At 39.3% G+C, this 19,049-nt stretch overlaps 1 protein-coding gene across 10 annotated transcripts in view; it reads right to left on the bottom strand.

Annotated features, from left to right (window-relative positions):
- Positions 1–19,049, bottom strand: part of LOC131678493 (protein NDRG3) — a 224,934-nt gene that overhangs the window by 26,435 nt on the left and 179,450 nt on the right. For all 10 annotated transcript variants that reach the window (XM_058958681.1, XM_058958683.1, XM_058958674.1 and 7 more), the window contains one exon: positions 9,152–9,236. In XM_058958681.1, coding sequence (XP_058814664.1) covers positions 9,152–9,236 — 85 coding nt within the window. The remainder of the gene's footprint in view (positions 1–9,151; positions 9,237–19,049) is intronic.

Below are 19,049 nucleotides of genomic sequence, written 5' to 3' on the forward strand. Positions count from 1 at the left end.
GGGAGATCTGTGCCGGCGTATTCTAGGAATACATTTTGTCAACAGTTGTTACGGCATTTAATTAGCAAGGGACTGGAAGGTGAAGCATATTTTTCAATATTTAGAGCCATAGTACTCAAGGGAGAGCAAGGAGTTGAAGGGAGAAAGTTTAGAAAAGCGTGGAAGGATCATATGCAAGCTTAGAGCTCACCGGCGACTTAACCTTTTGTCTGCTACCGCAGGAGTCAGGGTCTTTTGGCATTAGAAATGCGAATCACCTGAGTCTACGGCATGTCCGGACAAGCGTAAAGTAACTTTTTACTTCATGCTGTCGGAACCGACCCTAATCTAAGCTTGCATATATGATCCTTCCACGCTAAACTTTCTCCATTCAACTCCTTGCTCTCCCTTGAGTACTATGGCTCTAAATATTGAAAAATATACTTCACCCTCCAGTCCCTTGCTAATTAAATTCCGTAACAACTGTTGACAAATTGACTCAATAGGTCGTTAACAAAAATGGGTCACAAAAAATGGTAAAAATAGGAATACATTTTTAGCCGATTTCAGCCGTACCAGAAGTCCTTTCGAGGTATCCCAGAACGTCTCTGAATATGCTGTTTGGGACGCCCACAGATACAGGTTGCCTAGGTGGGAGTACTCGGTAGTAGGTTAGAATCTAAACGAGTTGCTCTTTTGTACAACAGAGCAAGGATACTCAAGTTTGTCCAAGTTGGGGCTGGTTAATTCAATACCCTCGAAGATTTTGCTGTTGGTGGGCGCACTACCTACGTTCAGGGCAGTTCTCTTGTTCCATATCGAATGCCTGGCTCTGATGGTTCGAAAAAGGCACCTCCTACTTTCACAGTCCCGTTTGACTGTTCAAAAGTACGATACGAAAGTGAGACGATGGTCCAGCGTGATACCAAGGAACTTTGAGTCTCGGTGGAAAAGGATACATGCGTCTCTGAGTTTAACCGGTTTGTTAGTGACTAAGTCATTGGAATTGCAACATGGAGAGATACGGAGAATTTGGCGGTAGCTATATTGAACCCCACTGATTCAGCCCATCTTCCGACGGCGTTTACTGCGGCTTCTAGCTGTATCCTTACTCGACATAGACGAATATATAAACTCCCTTTGGCAGGAATGCAAAGAGGGAGTTCCTGCTGACGAGGAATGAGATGACGGCAAGGACGGATCCCTGTGGGATACCGTTTTCTTCCACATATGTTCCGGATTGCACACTAGTGACTCCCACTTGGAAGACACACTTGTTGAGGTAGTCCTTGATGGAGTGACTCCCCGGTTGGCTAATTGTCGGAGAACCGCCTTGCGGTAGACTGTGTTGAGGGCATTGACGATGTCGAGGATAGCTATGTCGGCTAGGGACTGTTGGACGATTTCTCCAAAGACTTCAGGGTGGGCTCTAGTCCCACCACCCTTGCAAAAAGCGAATTCACGCTGACCAATATGGGAGTTTTTTGTGAGGTAGGTCATAATCCGTTTGTTGACCATCCGCTCCATAGTTTGCCCTAAACAGGAGAACAGACTAATTGACCGCAAGTCTTTTGCAGTACGGGGAGTGTCACCCCTTCTTTGGTATGGCTTGGCGATTCCAGATGCAGTTAAAACAGTTCAACAGCACTCTACTAGCATCTGGTGGAGTACGCTGTAGCTAGCGTAGCCGATATCATCCAGTCCGGCGGATTTGTCGTAGTCACTAGCGATTGTCGCCCTTGATTCTATCCCGAAAAATGCTCCGTTCAAGTCTTGTCCGTAGTCCGGTCGGAAGGATATTCACGCTCTCACAAGTCGTTTATAGCGTGCTGAGGATAACGAGCTGAAGCGTTCGCCGAGTTCTTTTACAATTTCTTGGAATTCAATTCATGTGGTTCAGATAACTACAAGGGAGAAGCCGACTTGCCTCCTTTTGCTGCTGAGAGCGTTCACTCTCCTCCAAAGCTCGACGGTGGAAATATCTGGAGACTTGTAGAAACGCGTTTCAACTCTTGATCTCCGAAGCTATAATAGCCTGCCTGATCAGGTTTTGTGATCTACGAATCTTTGTTGCCCCTTGTTCTTTCATGGGGTCGCTAGCAGGGGTCTTTTTAGTATCCGTAGTGTTTTACGGCGTCTTGCATGATCTAACTGACTTCCGGGATCCAATCTTGGTTTGTTCGAGGTGGCGGTTTGCCGCTTGTGCAAGGAAGGCGGCATGGACGAGTCTAGTCATTAGTTGGTCGGGTGTGTATTCACGGTTTGGTGTGAGGTATTGCAAAACTGCCTCCTCGTAGGCGACCCAGTCCGCCCGGTCGTATAGCCAGCGCCAACGGCGAGTCGTGGCTCGTGGTATGTAGTACCCAAGTAACCATAAGCATTAAGCCATTGCACTATATTGGCTATACATTTGCACTAATGTTGCATTGAAACTCCATTACAGCATTAACAACGCAATAAAGCTCTATATTAGCATCAATAATGCATAACTACACAGCCGACATATAGCATTATAGCTTGCTATAATATATGCGTATATAAAGCTGATATAACGCATACATGCTTCAAGAATCTTTAAAGCATGTAAGCTTTACAAGTGCATTTAATGTCATTATAGAGCAAATAAAAAGCTGATATAATGCTATTGTAATGCTGTGGGTTTATGTGTTATGCAACTCTTCTTGATGATTATATTCGGCATATTTCATTTCAATCGAACATATACAATATAGTCCAGGAAGTAAACGCAGCGCACTTACCGTGAAGGACGAGGCAAGGTACCTCAGTTCGAGACTTACTAAAGGTAATTTTCGTAAACATTCATATCATGTGAGAACGAAAACTCATTAAGGATAGTCATTACAATGCATTAGAACAGAATCAAATACGGTTTTAAACAAAATATTTTATTTTAATTTTCTCCCTTTTTGCTCATCATACCGAAAGGAAACATAAGAAATGGTTTTAAAACCATGGCGGACAACCAACTGAACTTTAATAGCATTAGTATTGCCAATATAAAGCTTTCAAATTTGACATTTGTACGCTTTTGCTATATAATAGCATTAGTACTGCAGAAACGAGCTGTCAATCTCTGCACAGTAATAGCACTATATTTCGCCTTTACTGGCATAATATCAGCATTATATAAGTATTTAGGGCTTCATGGCTTTTTAGGACAGCTTTATATGTGGATCTAAAGCAGATATTAGGCTACGTTATAATGCTTATTGATTACTTATTTGAATTGGAAAGGCGTCGCTATTTCCGGGGTTTGTGAGAACGAGAACCAACCATAGGCCTCAACGAGGTCCGCCGGATAGAAACATATGTCAAGGACTGAAGAGTATTAGCCTCGAATAGAGGTGAAACTTCCGTTGTTAGGTACAATAGCGTTACATTCTTCCATGACTTTAGTTGGCAATTTAGTTGCCCTTTTGGACGCTTTTACCAGATCTCCACAGCGGATGATGGGCGTTGAAATCTCCCATCGTGCTACGACTATAAGCTCCGTATCGATTTGTACCGGTATCGATGAAATGTTGGCCTGGATTTCGAAGCCAATGATCTAAAAGATGTTATCTCAGCTTCTAGCCTCCCACGAACCGGTTGTCCAGGCTTTTTATTACTCTCTTAAGGAAGAGAGATAGAATATGGACAAGTTCCACTAGGGACAACAAACTACACTAAACGGGTGCGCGACGATAGGCATAAAGTCGTTAGGCATAATCACTTTTGGCATTAATACGTTAGGCATAAGTTCGTTAATCATAAAATACTTTAGGCATAATGGACGATAGGCATAACTTACAAAAAGACGCATAGCTCTTTACTGTAGGAATTTTTACCTTTAGTCTCTATGCTATTCTACACCATCCTCTCGAATAGTTTTAACGGCAAAATGAAAAATATGCAAGTTATTTAACCCTTACCGGCGCAGTATTTTCTTACTTTTTCCCACGTTATTGTATGGCTGAAAGGAATACACAATGATTAAAACCAACTATTTTGTATTTTTGTTGAACACTTGAGCTTTAAACTGGGTCGACCAGGCCCGTGCGCAGAAAATGCTCATGGGGAGGGTTTTGATTTTTCTACGTTTCTCATAAAAGAAAGGTTAAACTTTGAAGATTTTTATGAGACCTGGAAGGCCGAGTAACTTAAACCTCTTGTATCTTGCCATCCTCATCCATCCGAGGCACTGTTACACTGAAAAACATTGTTCCTAAAATCTTGCATAGAGTACCATGAATTCCAGAATATTCACATTTTTTCGTTACGAAAACAGGACTATGAACAAAAATTATGTGTTTTTTAATTATGTTAAATTTCGCTTCAGTAACGCCCTCATAACGCTTTGATTAGTGGAAATATTAGTTTTTGTGTTGTGAAATTCAATCACGGTTTTCTTGTCGTTACAAAAACGATTTTCTGTACGTGAACTAGTTCACAACTTTATGATCATTACTCTCAGTTGACTCATGATGTTATTCATAGATAGTTCGCAAAATCAAAACATTGTGGATATTTTCCCTTGCTCTATTTCACGATAATCGGAATTTTATTCATGAATCCATTCGATCCTCGTGAACTAATTCATGATTATATATTAAACACAACTTACCATTCGTGCTCCTGAAATAGTTCCCAAAATCATGAAATATTCATGTACTCGTGAACTCGTTCATGATTTCTAGTATAATAGTTACGACTGACCATGCGTACCCGTGAAATAAATCACAAAATTATAAAATGTTATTCATGTCGTGAACTGGTTCATTTTATCTAGTATAGTAGTCACAAGTTACCATTCGTGCTTGTGAAATAGTTCATAAAGCCATCAAACATTATTCATGTAATCGTAAACAGGTTCATGATTCCTAATATATTAGTCACGATCCAATATCCGTGCTCGTGAAATAGTTCTCAAGTTCATTACATATTATTCATGTATTCATGAACTGGTTCATGATTTCTAGTACATGATTCACGATTTATTTTGCGTGAAGATAGCCCTAATCATATACAATTTCATGGAACATGGTAATGAAATTTTCATGTGAGCTAATTTCTCAAAATGTGGAGTAGTAGTCGTGGAATCATTCTTGTTCCGTGCACTTTTTCATAAAATATGCAGCTGTCAGCGACCAAGAATAGGTACGAGCTGTAGATATACAAATTATTGGGACCATTATCGTTATTCATTCGATGCGGTTTAGTGTGATGTCTGGATAGAAAACGAAAACTGTGCTGAGCGCCTCAAATCGTGTTCGTAATATAGTTTACAGAATAAGATCCCGCAAACACTTTTATGGTCCAGTTCACCTTGTCACGTTACTCCGAGTAAAAAACCGATAGTAACCAAAAAATACCAGATCGCGATAAGACGAAGAGAAGTTACGAATACCACGATGAAACTGAAATCAAGTCACATTACTTCACGTGTCAAATTCAAAAGTAAGGTCTAGAATAAAATATCAAGGTAAGATGAACAGAAATTACAAAATTCGTGACTGAGGTCCTTAAATCATAAACATAAATCACACAACTCGTGACAAAAATATCAAAAATCGTCACTAAGATCCTGAAATTATGGACATAAATAAACATGAATCCCTACTCGTGACTCAAATATCACAACATGAACAGAAAATATGAAAACCATAGTTCCTGAAATCATGGACATAAATCACATTACTCGTGATTGAAACATTCAAAATTGTGACTAGGATCCTGAGATTATGAACATGAATCACTTTACTCATGACTGAAATATCACGATAATTACGAAAATCGTGACTAAGATCCTGAAATCATTAACATAGATCACGCTACTCTGACATAAGAATCCTGAAATCATCAAAATCAGCTGTGTATTCCCAAATTATGAACAAGACTCATAACAAAAACTAAACATATCCAGCGAACAACAGTAACCCAACCAAACATTCAAGTGTAACGCCATGTATATAGTCGGAGCGAACTAGTGTTGTAGAAACGCAGATAGTTTCATGGATACGAGGTCTAGTATTAATAATTTTAGAAACTGTCACGGTTTTCGTTAATCGTTCACGACATAGCGATCATTTTTTTCATGAATTTATGAACGATTTTTTTCCGTGTAGGCACAACTTCAGTGGGGATTGTACTCTAGCTCTTTTTATTTTGTGTTAATCGTTCATGTTTTTTTTTCTAATGATGTTTTTTCTTGCTTACTGTCCAACCTTCTCGGTATATCTGACCTGCTCAGATCTGCTGCAAATATCGTCACCTGTTGAGACACGAACCGATCCGGAGGTGTCGACCATAATGATTTACATCTCTTTACAACCACCTTCCCAGGATTTTTTATCCTACTTGATGCTACTCGTTCCTATTCATTTGATAGCTGCTGCTGAGAATTTCTCGGCGGCGATATTTCTGCCGATACCGATAACCATTTTCGCGAGTCATTTAGCTGTCAGTCACTCCGACGGAGAGATCATCGGCTGTAAAATTTCTGCAGATAACGATATCTCGATTTTCTTTGACATCATGCTTTATCCTTAGATCCCGTTGCTAGCCCGCTGACCGACCTTGGCTGTATAGCTGATCTACTCACAAATAGTGCTAATATCGAAACAAGCCGAAATGTGAACCGGCCCAGAGATGCCGACCAACATAACTTAGATCCTTTTCCAGCCACCTTTGTGGGGTTTCTTCCTTGGGTTTTCCAACGACTTGTTTCAAGAGTGATCGAACTCGAATGACATGGCTCACTACATAACTTCATCCCTGAACAGGAAGTTAATAAATTTTTAAAGTAATACAAAACCCTCATGGGAGGGGTTTGAACCCCTAAAACCCTCCCCTTGCGCACGGGCCTGGGTTCGACTATAAACAATAAATTTTCGAAACTTATGAAAAATTGCAGTGTTGCTTGTTTCGGCAACTCGTTACAGTACATGGAAAAAAACTCTCTCGCATCAGATAGTTTGCGAAATTTTATCTTTGATCGCAAAAAGAATAATGATTATTATAAAAACAGACATCTTTGTACATTCGGTGAATAAATAATAGTAGAGTTGATCATTCTTCATTTCATGAGCTGTTCTTTAAGTCAAATTTTTTCTCATTGGACAATGTATGTAACCATTAATAAAAGTATATGTGTATATTATATAGCTAAATATAAATAAGTTTCCTCGTGCAAAACGATCGCTTCTTTTATTCGAGTAAAATTTCTCCTAGTTATTGCAGCAGAATAAAATGTTGATCGAGTTTCGTCAACTTACAGTGTATTTCTACCAGCTCAAAAAAGTGAAGACATTCACGCTCGTACTACCCGCCAGCGCCGTCGAAAAATGAGTTGTTTTAGTTATACATCAACATGATAACTTATGCCTGACTTCCATTATGCCTAACGTCCGTAAGGCTAACATGTTAATGCCAGGGGGTGTCACTCCTGTCATCCGCTATTGAGATATACAGACTTTGACAGTAGTCAACATATTGTGGGCCTAGCAGCTTCTAGGCCCATGTCGCCCGTGCAATAGCATTGGGTTGTTTTGATTTTAACAAAGGCAGGTGTTGACTAGGACAAAATGGCTGCCTAGCAGGGGGCTTGGTTTTTGACTAATAAGATATATACACATTAAACAATCTTTTCTGATTATATCTGCTTCTTTGCACACTTGTTTCTTATGCATATCGCTTTATCCGAAAAGAGGAATTAATACTCATTTAATAATTATGTTTCGATTCGTGATCCACGTGATTTGGCAAACAATTGACCAACCACGTGAGCACAATGGAGAAAAGATACGTCTCTAAAGTGTCGTAAGTGTAAAGTGTGCAAAGTAAGCTCAGTACGACGGAACGATGTACATTTGAACGGTTTTAACTAATTCTATTTGCATAAAATGGCAGAAGAACCCGATTAGGTTTGTTTTGCAAAAAGTGCATTTGAAAACAATTGGTTCTATCAGCAAAACGATTGTCCCAAATGCAGACCCTGTACTGTAACAGTCAACATGATGGATGATACCGTGAAAAACATGTACAGATATGGAAAACACAATCACGCATGACTTGAACGAAACAGTGAGTGTAAATAAAATATAAGAAACGTTATTTAAAAAGGATCGTAACAAATTAAAAACCATTATCAAAAGAAGGATTCACCACCAGAAGGTGAGTAGGAAACGTTAACCATCAAATAACCACCGTTACTGCCGTCCAAAACTGACAACAACGAACGTTTGTTACGAAATCATATTATTATCCAAGCCTTTGGTTACAGACTAAACTAACAGCGAAACACACACACACACTCACGTACAGTTACAAGAACGCGGATACCAGAACGGATTGACGGGCCGGCAGGAAGAGGGTCAGTATCATGTTAAACACGGTTACGCGGTCTACTCCTGCCAGTTGGTGACGCAATATGCGGAAGTAGGGATCAAGGTAATAATTAAAAAGCTTGTTCGTTTTTCGATAAAAGCCGAAAGCTTTCACGTTTGAAGCTGGGGTTTTGAGCCAAACCGGAAAACACGGCAATTTTTATTGAAGTTTTTATCTCTCTCTGTCTCTTTCTCTATTGTGGTTATGGAACGATCAACAAACGATCAAAATGACTGTTTTTTACAATTGGTTTTTTCGCGTCAAGCTCGCAAGCATACATTTTTTCTTGTAGTATAGTTAATGAAACGTGAATCGAGCAATCATATTAATTTATAATGAAACCAATGCTATCATTTGACTTTTACATAGATTGAGTTCTACACTGTCTGAAGGGATGAAATGGTTCGTCATTCGATGTTGTTAAATGTAGATGAATCTGAGTTTTAGCAACAAAAACATGTTTAACTACATACATTAGCGAGAGCTTATTTTGTGAGCTGGATGACTAGCTTGTAAACAAAAGTTCTAAAGTGTGATCAATGAGCAAGCTTTAATTTCGATTTTTTTGTCACTCCAAAATTGGCCATATTACTGAGCTCGTATTTGCATGTACGTGTACTAATTGCGCAGAAATTTTGCTCGCTACCGTCTTTAGGTTTGTTTGGGTTCGAATCGCAATCTTATAACTGTTGGGTACTTTTTTTTATTAACTTTACTATGTTTTTTTTTCTCTAGTAATTTTGCTATAAGACTGGAGACAAGTGAGGGGGAAGGTTTTAGCACTTACCGTAGCCTTCGCCCTGCAGGAACAATCGGAACGCCTCGGCCAGTTTGCCCGGTTGCTCTTCCAGTACGAGTCCGCAGTCGGAGATCTGGATTTGAAAAAAAATGGTAAAAGACATCTTAATTCAAGCAGGTATTACGAAAATGTTTAAGCAAACAAAACTTCTTTTTCTCTTCAAAAAATGCCTCGGACATATATAAAAGTAACAGGATTATGGTGTTGAACGTTGCCCGTCTCTAAACTTTGGCGACGGCAGCAGTTCCAGCTACCAGCATCACAACGGAAGTTGCAAGCATAAATTAAAATACTAGTGTGGCTCACGAAATCAGGAGAAAAACGATAACTTATCCGACTCAGAGTAAATTTATACACAAATCGTACAATTCGGCGATTTAATGACTAAGAATTTTCAGCAGAGAATTTTTTGATTGTTTACTTCCGTCGATATGGTATCATTTTTACGGTCTGTAAATATTTGTTAATGTCAAAAATGCTTGTGAAAGAAAAATTGCTTAAATTTTGCCAATAATGTTTGTTTTGTTCTCCCGTTTATTGTGTCCAAATTTCTGTCTAAAAATTGGATGCGTAACAACTTAGCATACTTCACAAATTCTAAACAATTGTTATTGTTCTCAATTCCTTAAATCCTTGCGTTAAACCACCCTAGACGAACATGCAGTCACCCATTTCCCAGCCAGAATGGGGAAAACTTTACCCATTAGCTCGTCGGTTGAACGTCTCGTTTGCGACCATCAGCGCACTGTGTCGCAATACGGTGGGCAATATTTCTTCCAATTATTTGACACCAGAGAGAAAGCTGCGTTTGTTGTTGTTGGAAGAAGTAAATTCCTAGTCATTTGTTTGCAGCGAGAAAAGTGTCGCTGGGAGTGCAGTCAGCGTTGATGGAAGAAAGTTTGCTTTTGGGATTTGATTTGTTGCCATTTGCCATGCTAGCTGACAACGATTCTGAGTGATGGAATCGATTTTAATTTTTTTTTTTCCTGGAGTGAGGATCTTTCTCACATTTTTCATTTTTTTCTTATCCATAGAACAGTAAATACTATCTACAGGGGCAAACAAAAAACTGGTTCACTCCATTTTTTGCGTAGATAGGGTAAAGTGGGTAATGCCTATTGTGACCTTATTTCGCACCTCTTGGTTTCGAACCAAGAATATGAGGCATGCGCTAGCCACTCTCATGCTCATCAACCTCAACGTGCTGTTTTTTGTCGTATATATTGTTTGAAACTAGGTCAAACTACCATATAGGAGAATTAACGTTGATACATTCACCAGGAGTCTTCTTACTACTACTTATCGCCGAATTGTTCGGCATGATTCTGATCAAAGCTGTGGTCGCTGTTGACGTCTTCTAAAGGCGATGTGACCATTAAAATTCAGTGGGTCGTCGATTATCACGCCTAGTTTCTTTAAGTGACTCTTCGGGTCGATGGTGTATTCTCCGACCGTGATTTTTGCTTGTCGCACTACCTGCCAATATCTTCTCCTGCATTCAGTATTTCACTGAATTTATCGCTTCTAGCACTTTCACCTCTTCTAGTGATTTCTCGACTACTTGGAGCACATCGTCCGCGAAACTGACAATCCGACAATATCATCCACGCTACTGCGAAGGTTCAACTTCAATATTCCATCGTTCTATAGCGTCAGGTCAAGGATAGACCTCTGATGGACACTCGCCATAATTGTCGTCCTTTTCCGTCCCTTAATTGCCTCGTTAAGCAGTATTCGGTTCTGTAAGTAGCTCTTCAATATCCCACAGATGTGCTCAGCAGCCCTCATGTTGTGTAAGATTGCTTCTCAGCTAACTTCTTAACGTCTAAGCTGATCACCGCGCAATACCGATATCCTCTTCTCTATTTTTTTTTCTATGTTGTCTCCTTGTCTGAAAGCTTGCACAGCTGTTTGCATGGCATCAATTATAGATTTTTCCAGAAGCCGTTCAGTATGTTGGTTCTCACCTTCCGTGAACTTGGTAATCTTGTTCTCTCTGTCTGTAACAGTTTTCCGTCCGTGTCAAACAGATATATTGGCCTATGAACTCGCCTTTGCAGTGACACCAGATTCTGCGGCCTTCAGTCATCAATAGAGCAAACTACGTTGATGCATTTCTACAACGTAGTACTGGAAATATCCGGGTTAGGCTGTATAGCTGTTTTCAGAACCGAATCTACAACAAAAACTCGTAAGACAAAAGGTCGAAAGACAAATGGTCGAAAATACAAAAAGTCGAAAAGATAAAAGGTTGAAATACAAAAGGTCGAAAGAACACAAGGCCGAATGATAAAGGTCGAATAGACAAAAGGCCAAATTAATGAAAGGTCGAAGCCAAAATTGTAACTTTATTATATTTAAAAAAACGCTTTTAATCCACCTAACAGTGTGATGAGACATTTCTTATAACTCATATCACTCTCTTCGGATATTATATCGTTTGAGAACATTTAGAACTTGATGTTTTGCGATGTTTATGATAACACGTACTACATGTGATAGCGGCAGGACTCAGAGAATCGCTCAAATCAGCATAGGACAACATCAGTGCTAGAAATCTCAAACCAAATCAATGGGAAAGCGAAAAAGTGGCCCATAAAATAGACATACAAACGAATTATTGCTAATGCTAAAATATTGTGGTGGGAAAAATGAATTTTCGCCAAAGTTTAGAAGAAGTCGATAAAATAACCTCTTGATGCTCATTTGCATGCTCAAGAAAGGATTTACTCGAATTCAGTCTTGTTCGTTTGCTAGAGCCCATCAAACGTAATGTGGCAGATAAAATCGGGTTTAAAATATATTTTAATAGAAATGCAGTATTCGAAGAAGTTTCTTGTGAACGAGTGTAGATCGACTTTGTTTCTACTTAGTTGAAGTCAGCGGCGTAGCCAGAAATTCGGTTCGGTGGGGGTTTGATGAAAACCGAACTTACTGCCCAAACGGCATAATTCCGAAACCGTAATTTCTGAAGTTTAAAAATTATGCAGAATTAATTTTTCAAAAAATAACAAAGTTCGTGTCTTTAGCGATTTTTTGAGACTATCATTTGAAAAAACTTTATTGTAGACATGAATATTAACCTGAGTAAGTTCTTCATAAATAGGGGACGGTGGGGAGTTCTGAACCATGGGGAGTTGTGAACATCGTCAATTCCCGCTAAGCTATAAATGAACAAAATGTGGTAACTACTTTTAAATGTTTCCACTGTCATAACGTAGCTTTTTCATTAGCAAGTGTTTCAATCACTCATGTTTTTCGTGTTCAGGTAACCAGCGAATAAATACACCAAACAAAAACTCAATTGTATTTGTGGTATGTGGAGTCCCGTTATGTAGCATGATTTCAAGGTAAATTAAGGAAAAACATTCTTTGGGCAGTTGGCTTTCATTAACAAAAAAATGGATGAAACTTTAGTGTGTCGATGGAGATACGTATTTTTCGAAGATATGTAAAGTGGGGAGTTGTGAACCATACATTTCAGTGGATTATAGTTTTTTTCAAAAATGAACAGCGTCAAAATTCGAAAATCAGAGATGACTCATACATATTATGATATAAAAGGGTTAAAATTTATGCAAAGAACAGGATTCTACCACAATTTTAATTTCCCCGTGCCGCAACCGCGAATTTAGGTGGCTTGGCGCGAATCATTTTGTCACCTACGCATTGCGAATCAGATCACTTTTCCATCTCATCTTTAGTTTAGAAATGTCTTAAAATTTATCTTCTATGGCCCTAATATAAAATAAACCACAAATATATACATTTTTTTTTAATTTTTGCGATGGTTCACAACTCCACACCAAATTAAAAATTGCCGGTTCCACGCATTCTAAAAGAAGTTACGATTATTTTAAATTGCTTCAGCCTGTCGATGTATTAAGGTGTCCTTTACAAATACCAGGTCATATTTCGAAAAACGACCAATGTTTAAGCTAGTTATTCCCCGAAAACAAAACTATTTTCACAACTCTCCACCGTCCCCTACTTCTTGGAGGATATAACGTCAAAATTATTTTATCAAATGATGTACTGTTTAACGTTTGTAAAACTCATTGAAGATACTAAACCTCTGAAATTGGCGGTTCCAAAATGATGTTATCTTGACCTTAAATTACTATTTTTGAACATTTATTTGACCTATTCATATAATTGGTCATTCGGAAAGTGTTATCCTCGTTATTAATCATATTACGTTTTCGTCTCAACTCGACGCATTCCCAGAATAAAAAAAAACATTTTTAGCAAATGTTGAAAGCTATGCAACTTTTTGGTGAGCAGTTCTATGTTTCATAGACATTAAATCAATTCCAAACCCTTCTTCCTATTAAATAAAGACCCTTATTACAGTACATCTCTTCAAAAGCGAGCTCAATAAGAAACGAAATCTGAGGATTATGATTGCTATCAGAACTCTAAAATTTTCTATTGGAATACGTTTTCAGGCAGGTATTTGTTATTGATGTTATTAGATAACTGTGAGATGAAGACCAATAGATCAGTTACATATCAGGATCCCATTCCGACAATCTTTCAAAAGTCCTCATAATGTTTACAACAACAACTAATCAATGTACGGATCAGATAATTCTTATTGTAATATTGAATTAAAGCAGTCAGCATCAATAAATTTTTAACTTCAATCCAATAATTAAAACATCCAATGTTTCACTATTCCCAAGTAACCATAAGCATTAAGCCATTGCACTATATTGGCTATACATTTGCACTAATGTTGCATTGAAACTCCATTACAGCAGTAACAACGCAATAAAGCTCTTTATTAGCATCAATAATGCATAACTGTACAGCCGACATATAGCATTATAGCTTGCTCTATATGTGTATATAAAGCTGATATAACGTGTACATGCTTCAAGGATCTTTAAAGCATGTAAGCTTTACAAGCGCATTTAATGCCATTATAGAGCATATACAATATGTGGGTTTATTTGTTATGCAACTCTTCTTGAAGATTATATTCGGCATATTTCATTTCAATCGAACATATGCAATATAGTCCAGGAAGCAAACGCAGCGCACTTACCGTGAAGGACGAGGCAAGGTACCTCAGTTCGAGACTTACTAAAGGTAATTTTCGAAAACATTCATATCATGTGAGAACGAAAACCCATTAAGGATATTCATTACAATGCATTAGAACAGAGTCAATTACGGTTTTAAACAGAATATTTTATTTTAAAATTTTTCCTTTTTGCTCATCATACCGAAAGGAAACATAAGAAATGGTTTTAAAACCATGGCGGACAATGACAACCAACTGAAGCTTTTTAATAGCATTAGTAGTGCCAATATAAGGCTTTCAAATTTGACATTTGTACGCTTTTGCTATATAATAGCATTAGTACTGCAGAAACGAGCTGTCAATCTCTGCACAGTAATAGCACTGTATTTCGCCTTTTCTGGCATAATATCGGCATTAAATAAGTATTTGGGGCTTCACGGCTTTTTAGGACAGCTTTATATGTGGATCTAAAGCAGATATTAGGTTACGTTATAATGCTTATTGGTTACTTGGGTTACCAGTTGCGAGAAAACCATTACCTTTCTTGGCTTGCTTTAGGCCATTTTTGTGATCCTTTGATAAAACTTTTTGAAGGTGAACTGCTTTTGGAAAGTTTTCGATGTTTTCGCAAAACTCGCGCATTGATAATTTTTTAGCCTTTTTCAACTCAACATTGTATTTGGTAAGAGCGGTCCTGTGGTCTAGGAACATAGCTTCCTTCCTAAGTGTTGTTAGATATTAGTTCCACAAAAAAACATCACGGCATACAAACCTCGTAACAAGAAGGCAACTGTCATTGCAGACGGTTATGATCCTCTTTTGTAGGTCGTTTGCCGCATTATCCAGATCTGCTGGAGATTGGATTTTTTCCCTATCTTGTAGATTATTCCAGATGTGAGCGGAATACACAATAATTTGTTTTCCTTATTTCCCTGTGTTTTGCACTGTGAGTTTATTGGCTTTAGAGGCGAACATTATGTTTCCTGGGATGGCCTACCTCACACCCATACCCATCTTTTGTAGTGTGGAAGGTTTACGTGCAGATATCTTTCGATAATCGTTTTCACTCATGAGAGATTCCGTTAATCTTACTTTACTTCCGTGTATGCCCATCCTTTTCTCTTATAAATGCTTAACAAATATTTTTGGTAATGCGTTGAACAAATTACAGCCTTTATAAAACAAGGAGTTCTGTGTACAAGACATCTTAGCGCTCAATATTCTCAGATTGCCGTCTTGTCTGGTTTCATACCGGTGCACATCTCTTCCGTACACAACAGTGCTACACACTGCTCCTGGAAAACACTGCAGTGATTCTATAGTACCGACCGTTTCAGTATGAAGGGAATATAATAAATCGTTGGAAGTGACTTAGCTAAGAAGGTTAATGTCACTCCATTGGCCCTTTGGGATGGGACAGAGGTATTTACACCTTGCACTGGCTAATAAGCCTAGGTTAAAGCGCCTTTACTCGCTCTACAGGTACTGCGGCGCCATTCCATTTGAAACTCTGAAGATGAAAACAAGTGTGTTATATTCAACACGTTGCTGAACTGAAATCCATTGTAAACAATTGAGCATCAAATGTCGCGGAGTTAGTCTGTCACATCGTAGTAACAGTCGCATCACCTTGTTTTGTAAGATCTGCATTCGCTTACGCTGTTTCTTGGATGCTATGAACAAAATAGAAGCCCAGTAATCAAAATGGGGAGCTATTATGGTCTTGTAAAGGCCGAACACGAAATTATTGCGACACCGAAAATGTCATGCCAATTTTCTTATAATGTTTAAAATCAAACCAAAATTTTAGGGTAGTTTTATACATATATTTACTTCAAAAATCAAAAGAAAAGTTAATTCATGGAGCCTTGTAAAATTGAACGCATTTTCGCTTGATGCCCTCCATCAAAGTCTTTACAGTGTCATCCGGTACCAGTTTCTCAGTTTTTTTTTCATTTTCTTAACATGTCCTTCTCGTCTTTGACTGTCTTCTTGCTCTTCCGAAGTTCCCGCTTCATCATTGCCCAGTACTGCTCCACCGGGCGTAGCTCCGGACAGTTTGGCGGATTCATGTCCTTTGGAACAAAATTGACAGAATTGGCCTCATACCACTCCAGGACACTTTTAGAATAGTGGCATGATGCCAAATCTGGCCAAAATAGCGGAGCTTCGTCGTGCTGCTGCAAGAACGGCAAAAGGCGCTCCTCGAGGCACTCAGATTTGTAGATCTCGCCATTTACTGTGCCCTTTGTCACGAAAGGCTCACTCCTCAGTCCGCAAGACAGATGGCCTGCCAAATGATATATTTGGAGGCGAACTTCGACATTTTCTTCTTCTTAAATTTGTCGACCACATAGAACTTGCTCTTGCCGGTGAAAAACTCCAACCCCGGAATTTGCTTAAAATCGGCTTTTATATACGTTTCGTCGTCCATCACACAGCAGCCATATTTTGTCAGCATCTTCTCGTAGAGCTTCCGTGCTCGAGTTTTAGCCGTCGATTGTTCATCATGGTTTGAGAAGTTCTGTACCTTGTATGTATGTAGTCCAGCTCTCTTCTTTGCATTCTGGACGTAGCTCTGCGACGTGTCGATCTTTTTAGCATAATCACGGCTTGAGACGTTGGGATTTGCTTTAATCATCCGCTTCACCTTTCCCTCCGTCTTTTTGTTCTCCGGTCCCGGTTTTCTTACAGCTCCTTTGCTGTGGTCCAACGTCAACCGCTCCTGGAACCGCTTCAACACTCTGGAGACGGTTGAATGGTGAATGTTCAACATTTTTCCCAACAGCCGGTGCGACAGGTCAGGAAATTCCAGGTGTTTAGAAAGAATTTGTTCTCTCGACTCGCGTTGGTTCACCTCCATTTTCGTTGAATCGAAAAACACGACTTCGAGTTTGACAGCATGTAAACAATACACATCAATGAGAAAGTGTGCAAAATTTGGTTGATTTTTACCCAATGGTAAAAAAGTTATGCCCTGTTGAATGTGTCGCAATAATTTCGTATTCGCCCTTTATTTGACCAGACCTACAGCTACAACCTATACTAGATCTCTTGAAAAGTACATTCGTTAATTTATTTATTTTTCAGCACCGTGTTATTTGTTTCTCTTATAACGTGAACGTCTAAAACGGGAGCTGTCCTTGTTATACCTGTTGGCAGGTAAAGCCCCGCAAATGTTAAACCTGTTCTTCCATCCGTTGTCGTTGCTTTGTTGAAGTTTCCGTTCTTGAACAAGGTTCATGGATTCTTATACTTCGAGTTGGATTCATGGATTCTTACTATTTGTGTTTTTTACTGTTCGATTCGGGATTTTTTTTGGCATGGCTTGGAATTTGTCTAATAACCAGTTGGCAGTTTTTCCCATCTCATTTCCTGGCTTACGTATTTTCGAGAGTTCTTTAATTCTGGGGAGTATGGGGTTTGACACTCGAAGATGCTCCTAGAACTGTCCTACATTCATTGGTGGTTTTGCCTACTAGTTGCACCATATATGGGAGCAGGTTCGTTCTCTGTCGTCTGTAAGGTTGAGTTTTTGTAGTATTTGTGCGTCGTAGTCTTCTAAAAGTCGTGTGGTGTCCGGCGAGCTGAACTCTCTCGAAGTATTTGAGCAAAAGTACCTGCTACCACGTTGTAAAAGGTGACTAGACTAACAACAGAAGGCGTCCCTGAGTTGAGGTATCTTTCCGTGCCGATGGCCGAGGTTTTTTTTATATAATTCGTTTATTTGACACGGCTTATAGCGGTAGCTTAACGGAGCCGTGGATCTTTTATGTTTACAAATGTAAAAATAAAAATATAAACAAATATTATTATAAAATTGGATCTCGTGCGCGCAATTTTTTATTGTGAGCGGAGACTTTCTTTCGCGGGGTTTGCTGGCAATCTGCATCAGGGGGGTCATTTTTTTTTTGTTTTTCACGTCCAGGTCGAAGCCGGTTTGGTGTCCGTGATCAGATGTTTTTCCCTGTTTCTTGCACTTATTGTTGACCAGTGTAAATCCGTCACTGTTATTGTTATCCTTGCCAATGTTGCTTACAGTTGATTTTGCGATACTGGATACTTCTTTTGTGGTTGTCATTATGGTCTGTGCAACTGCTGCCACAAATTTGGCCACCGTTTCAGGCATTGGTATTGAAAACTCTGTTTTTAAGTTGGTTTGCCGTAGATGAGTTGGCATTCGGTTGAGATGCGTCTTCCTCTGCATCTTCCGCGCAAGGTTGTCCATGATGAGCTGTCTGTTTACAATACTTGCACGTAGGAGTTTGCTCCTCATGGGTGCATAGCGTAGTTTGCATAATTATAGTTCCGTGAGGTTTGAGTTTTACTGTCAAGTAGGAGGGTATAGGCCTTTCAACCCGCATCCTCACTACAAAAACGCCGTTAGGAGTACCAGGGAAGAAGTTTCTCCAAGTATCAGGTTAACGGATTCTACTTCTCCGTATTGCGACATGCATTTTGCAATTGGCTCAGGAGGGGTACGAGGTGATAGGTCATATAACCTTACATCTATATAATCATTCTGAATATATTCCAACGTCGTCACTTTCAACCACGTGTTTTAAGTTCTTCTTTAAAACGAAACGCTCGGCTTGTGCTGCCACGCTTAACTTAACTCCACTCATTAGGCTCTGTACAACACCTGGCTGCAGCTTATTCTCTACGGAAACCCACGGGGGGCGGTAGGGTTTTCATGTCCTTGGGTATGAAAGTGGCCCTCGTTGGCTTCTAACACTCCAGGACATTTGAATATTGGCACGAATCTAGATCGAATCTTGATCCGGCCAGAAGATCGTAGGGACCTCGAGTTGCTTCAACAGAGGAAGCAGAAGCTTTTATAGACACTCCATGATGTAG

The sequence above is a fragment of the Topomyia yanbarensis genome, chromosome 2 (genome assembly GCF_030247195.1).
Source record: "Topomyia yanbarensis strain Yona2022 chromosome 2, ASM3024719v1, whole genome shotgun sequence".
NCBI classification, from domain to species: domain Eukaryota; kingdom Metazoa; phylum Arthropoda; class Insecta; order Diptera; family Culicidae; genus Topomyia; species Topomyia yanbarensis.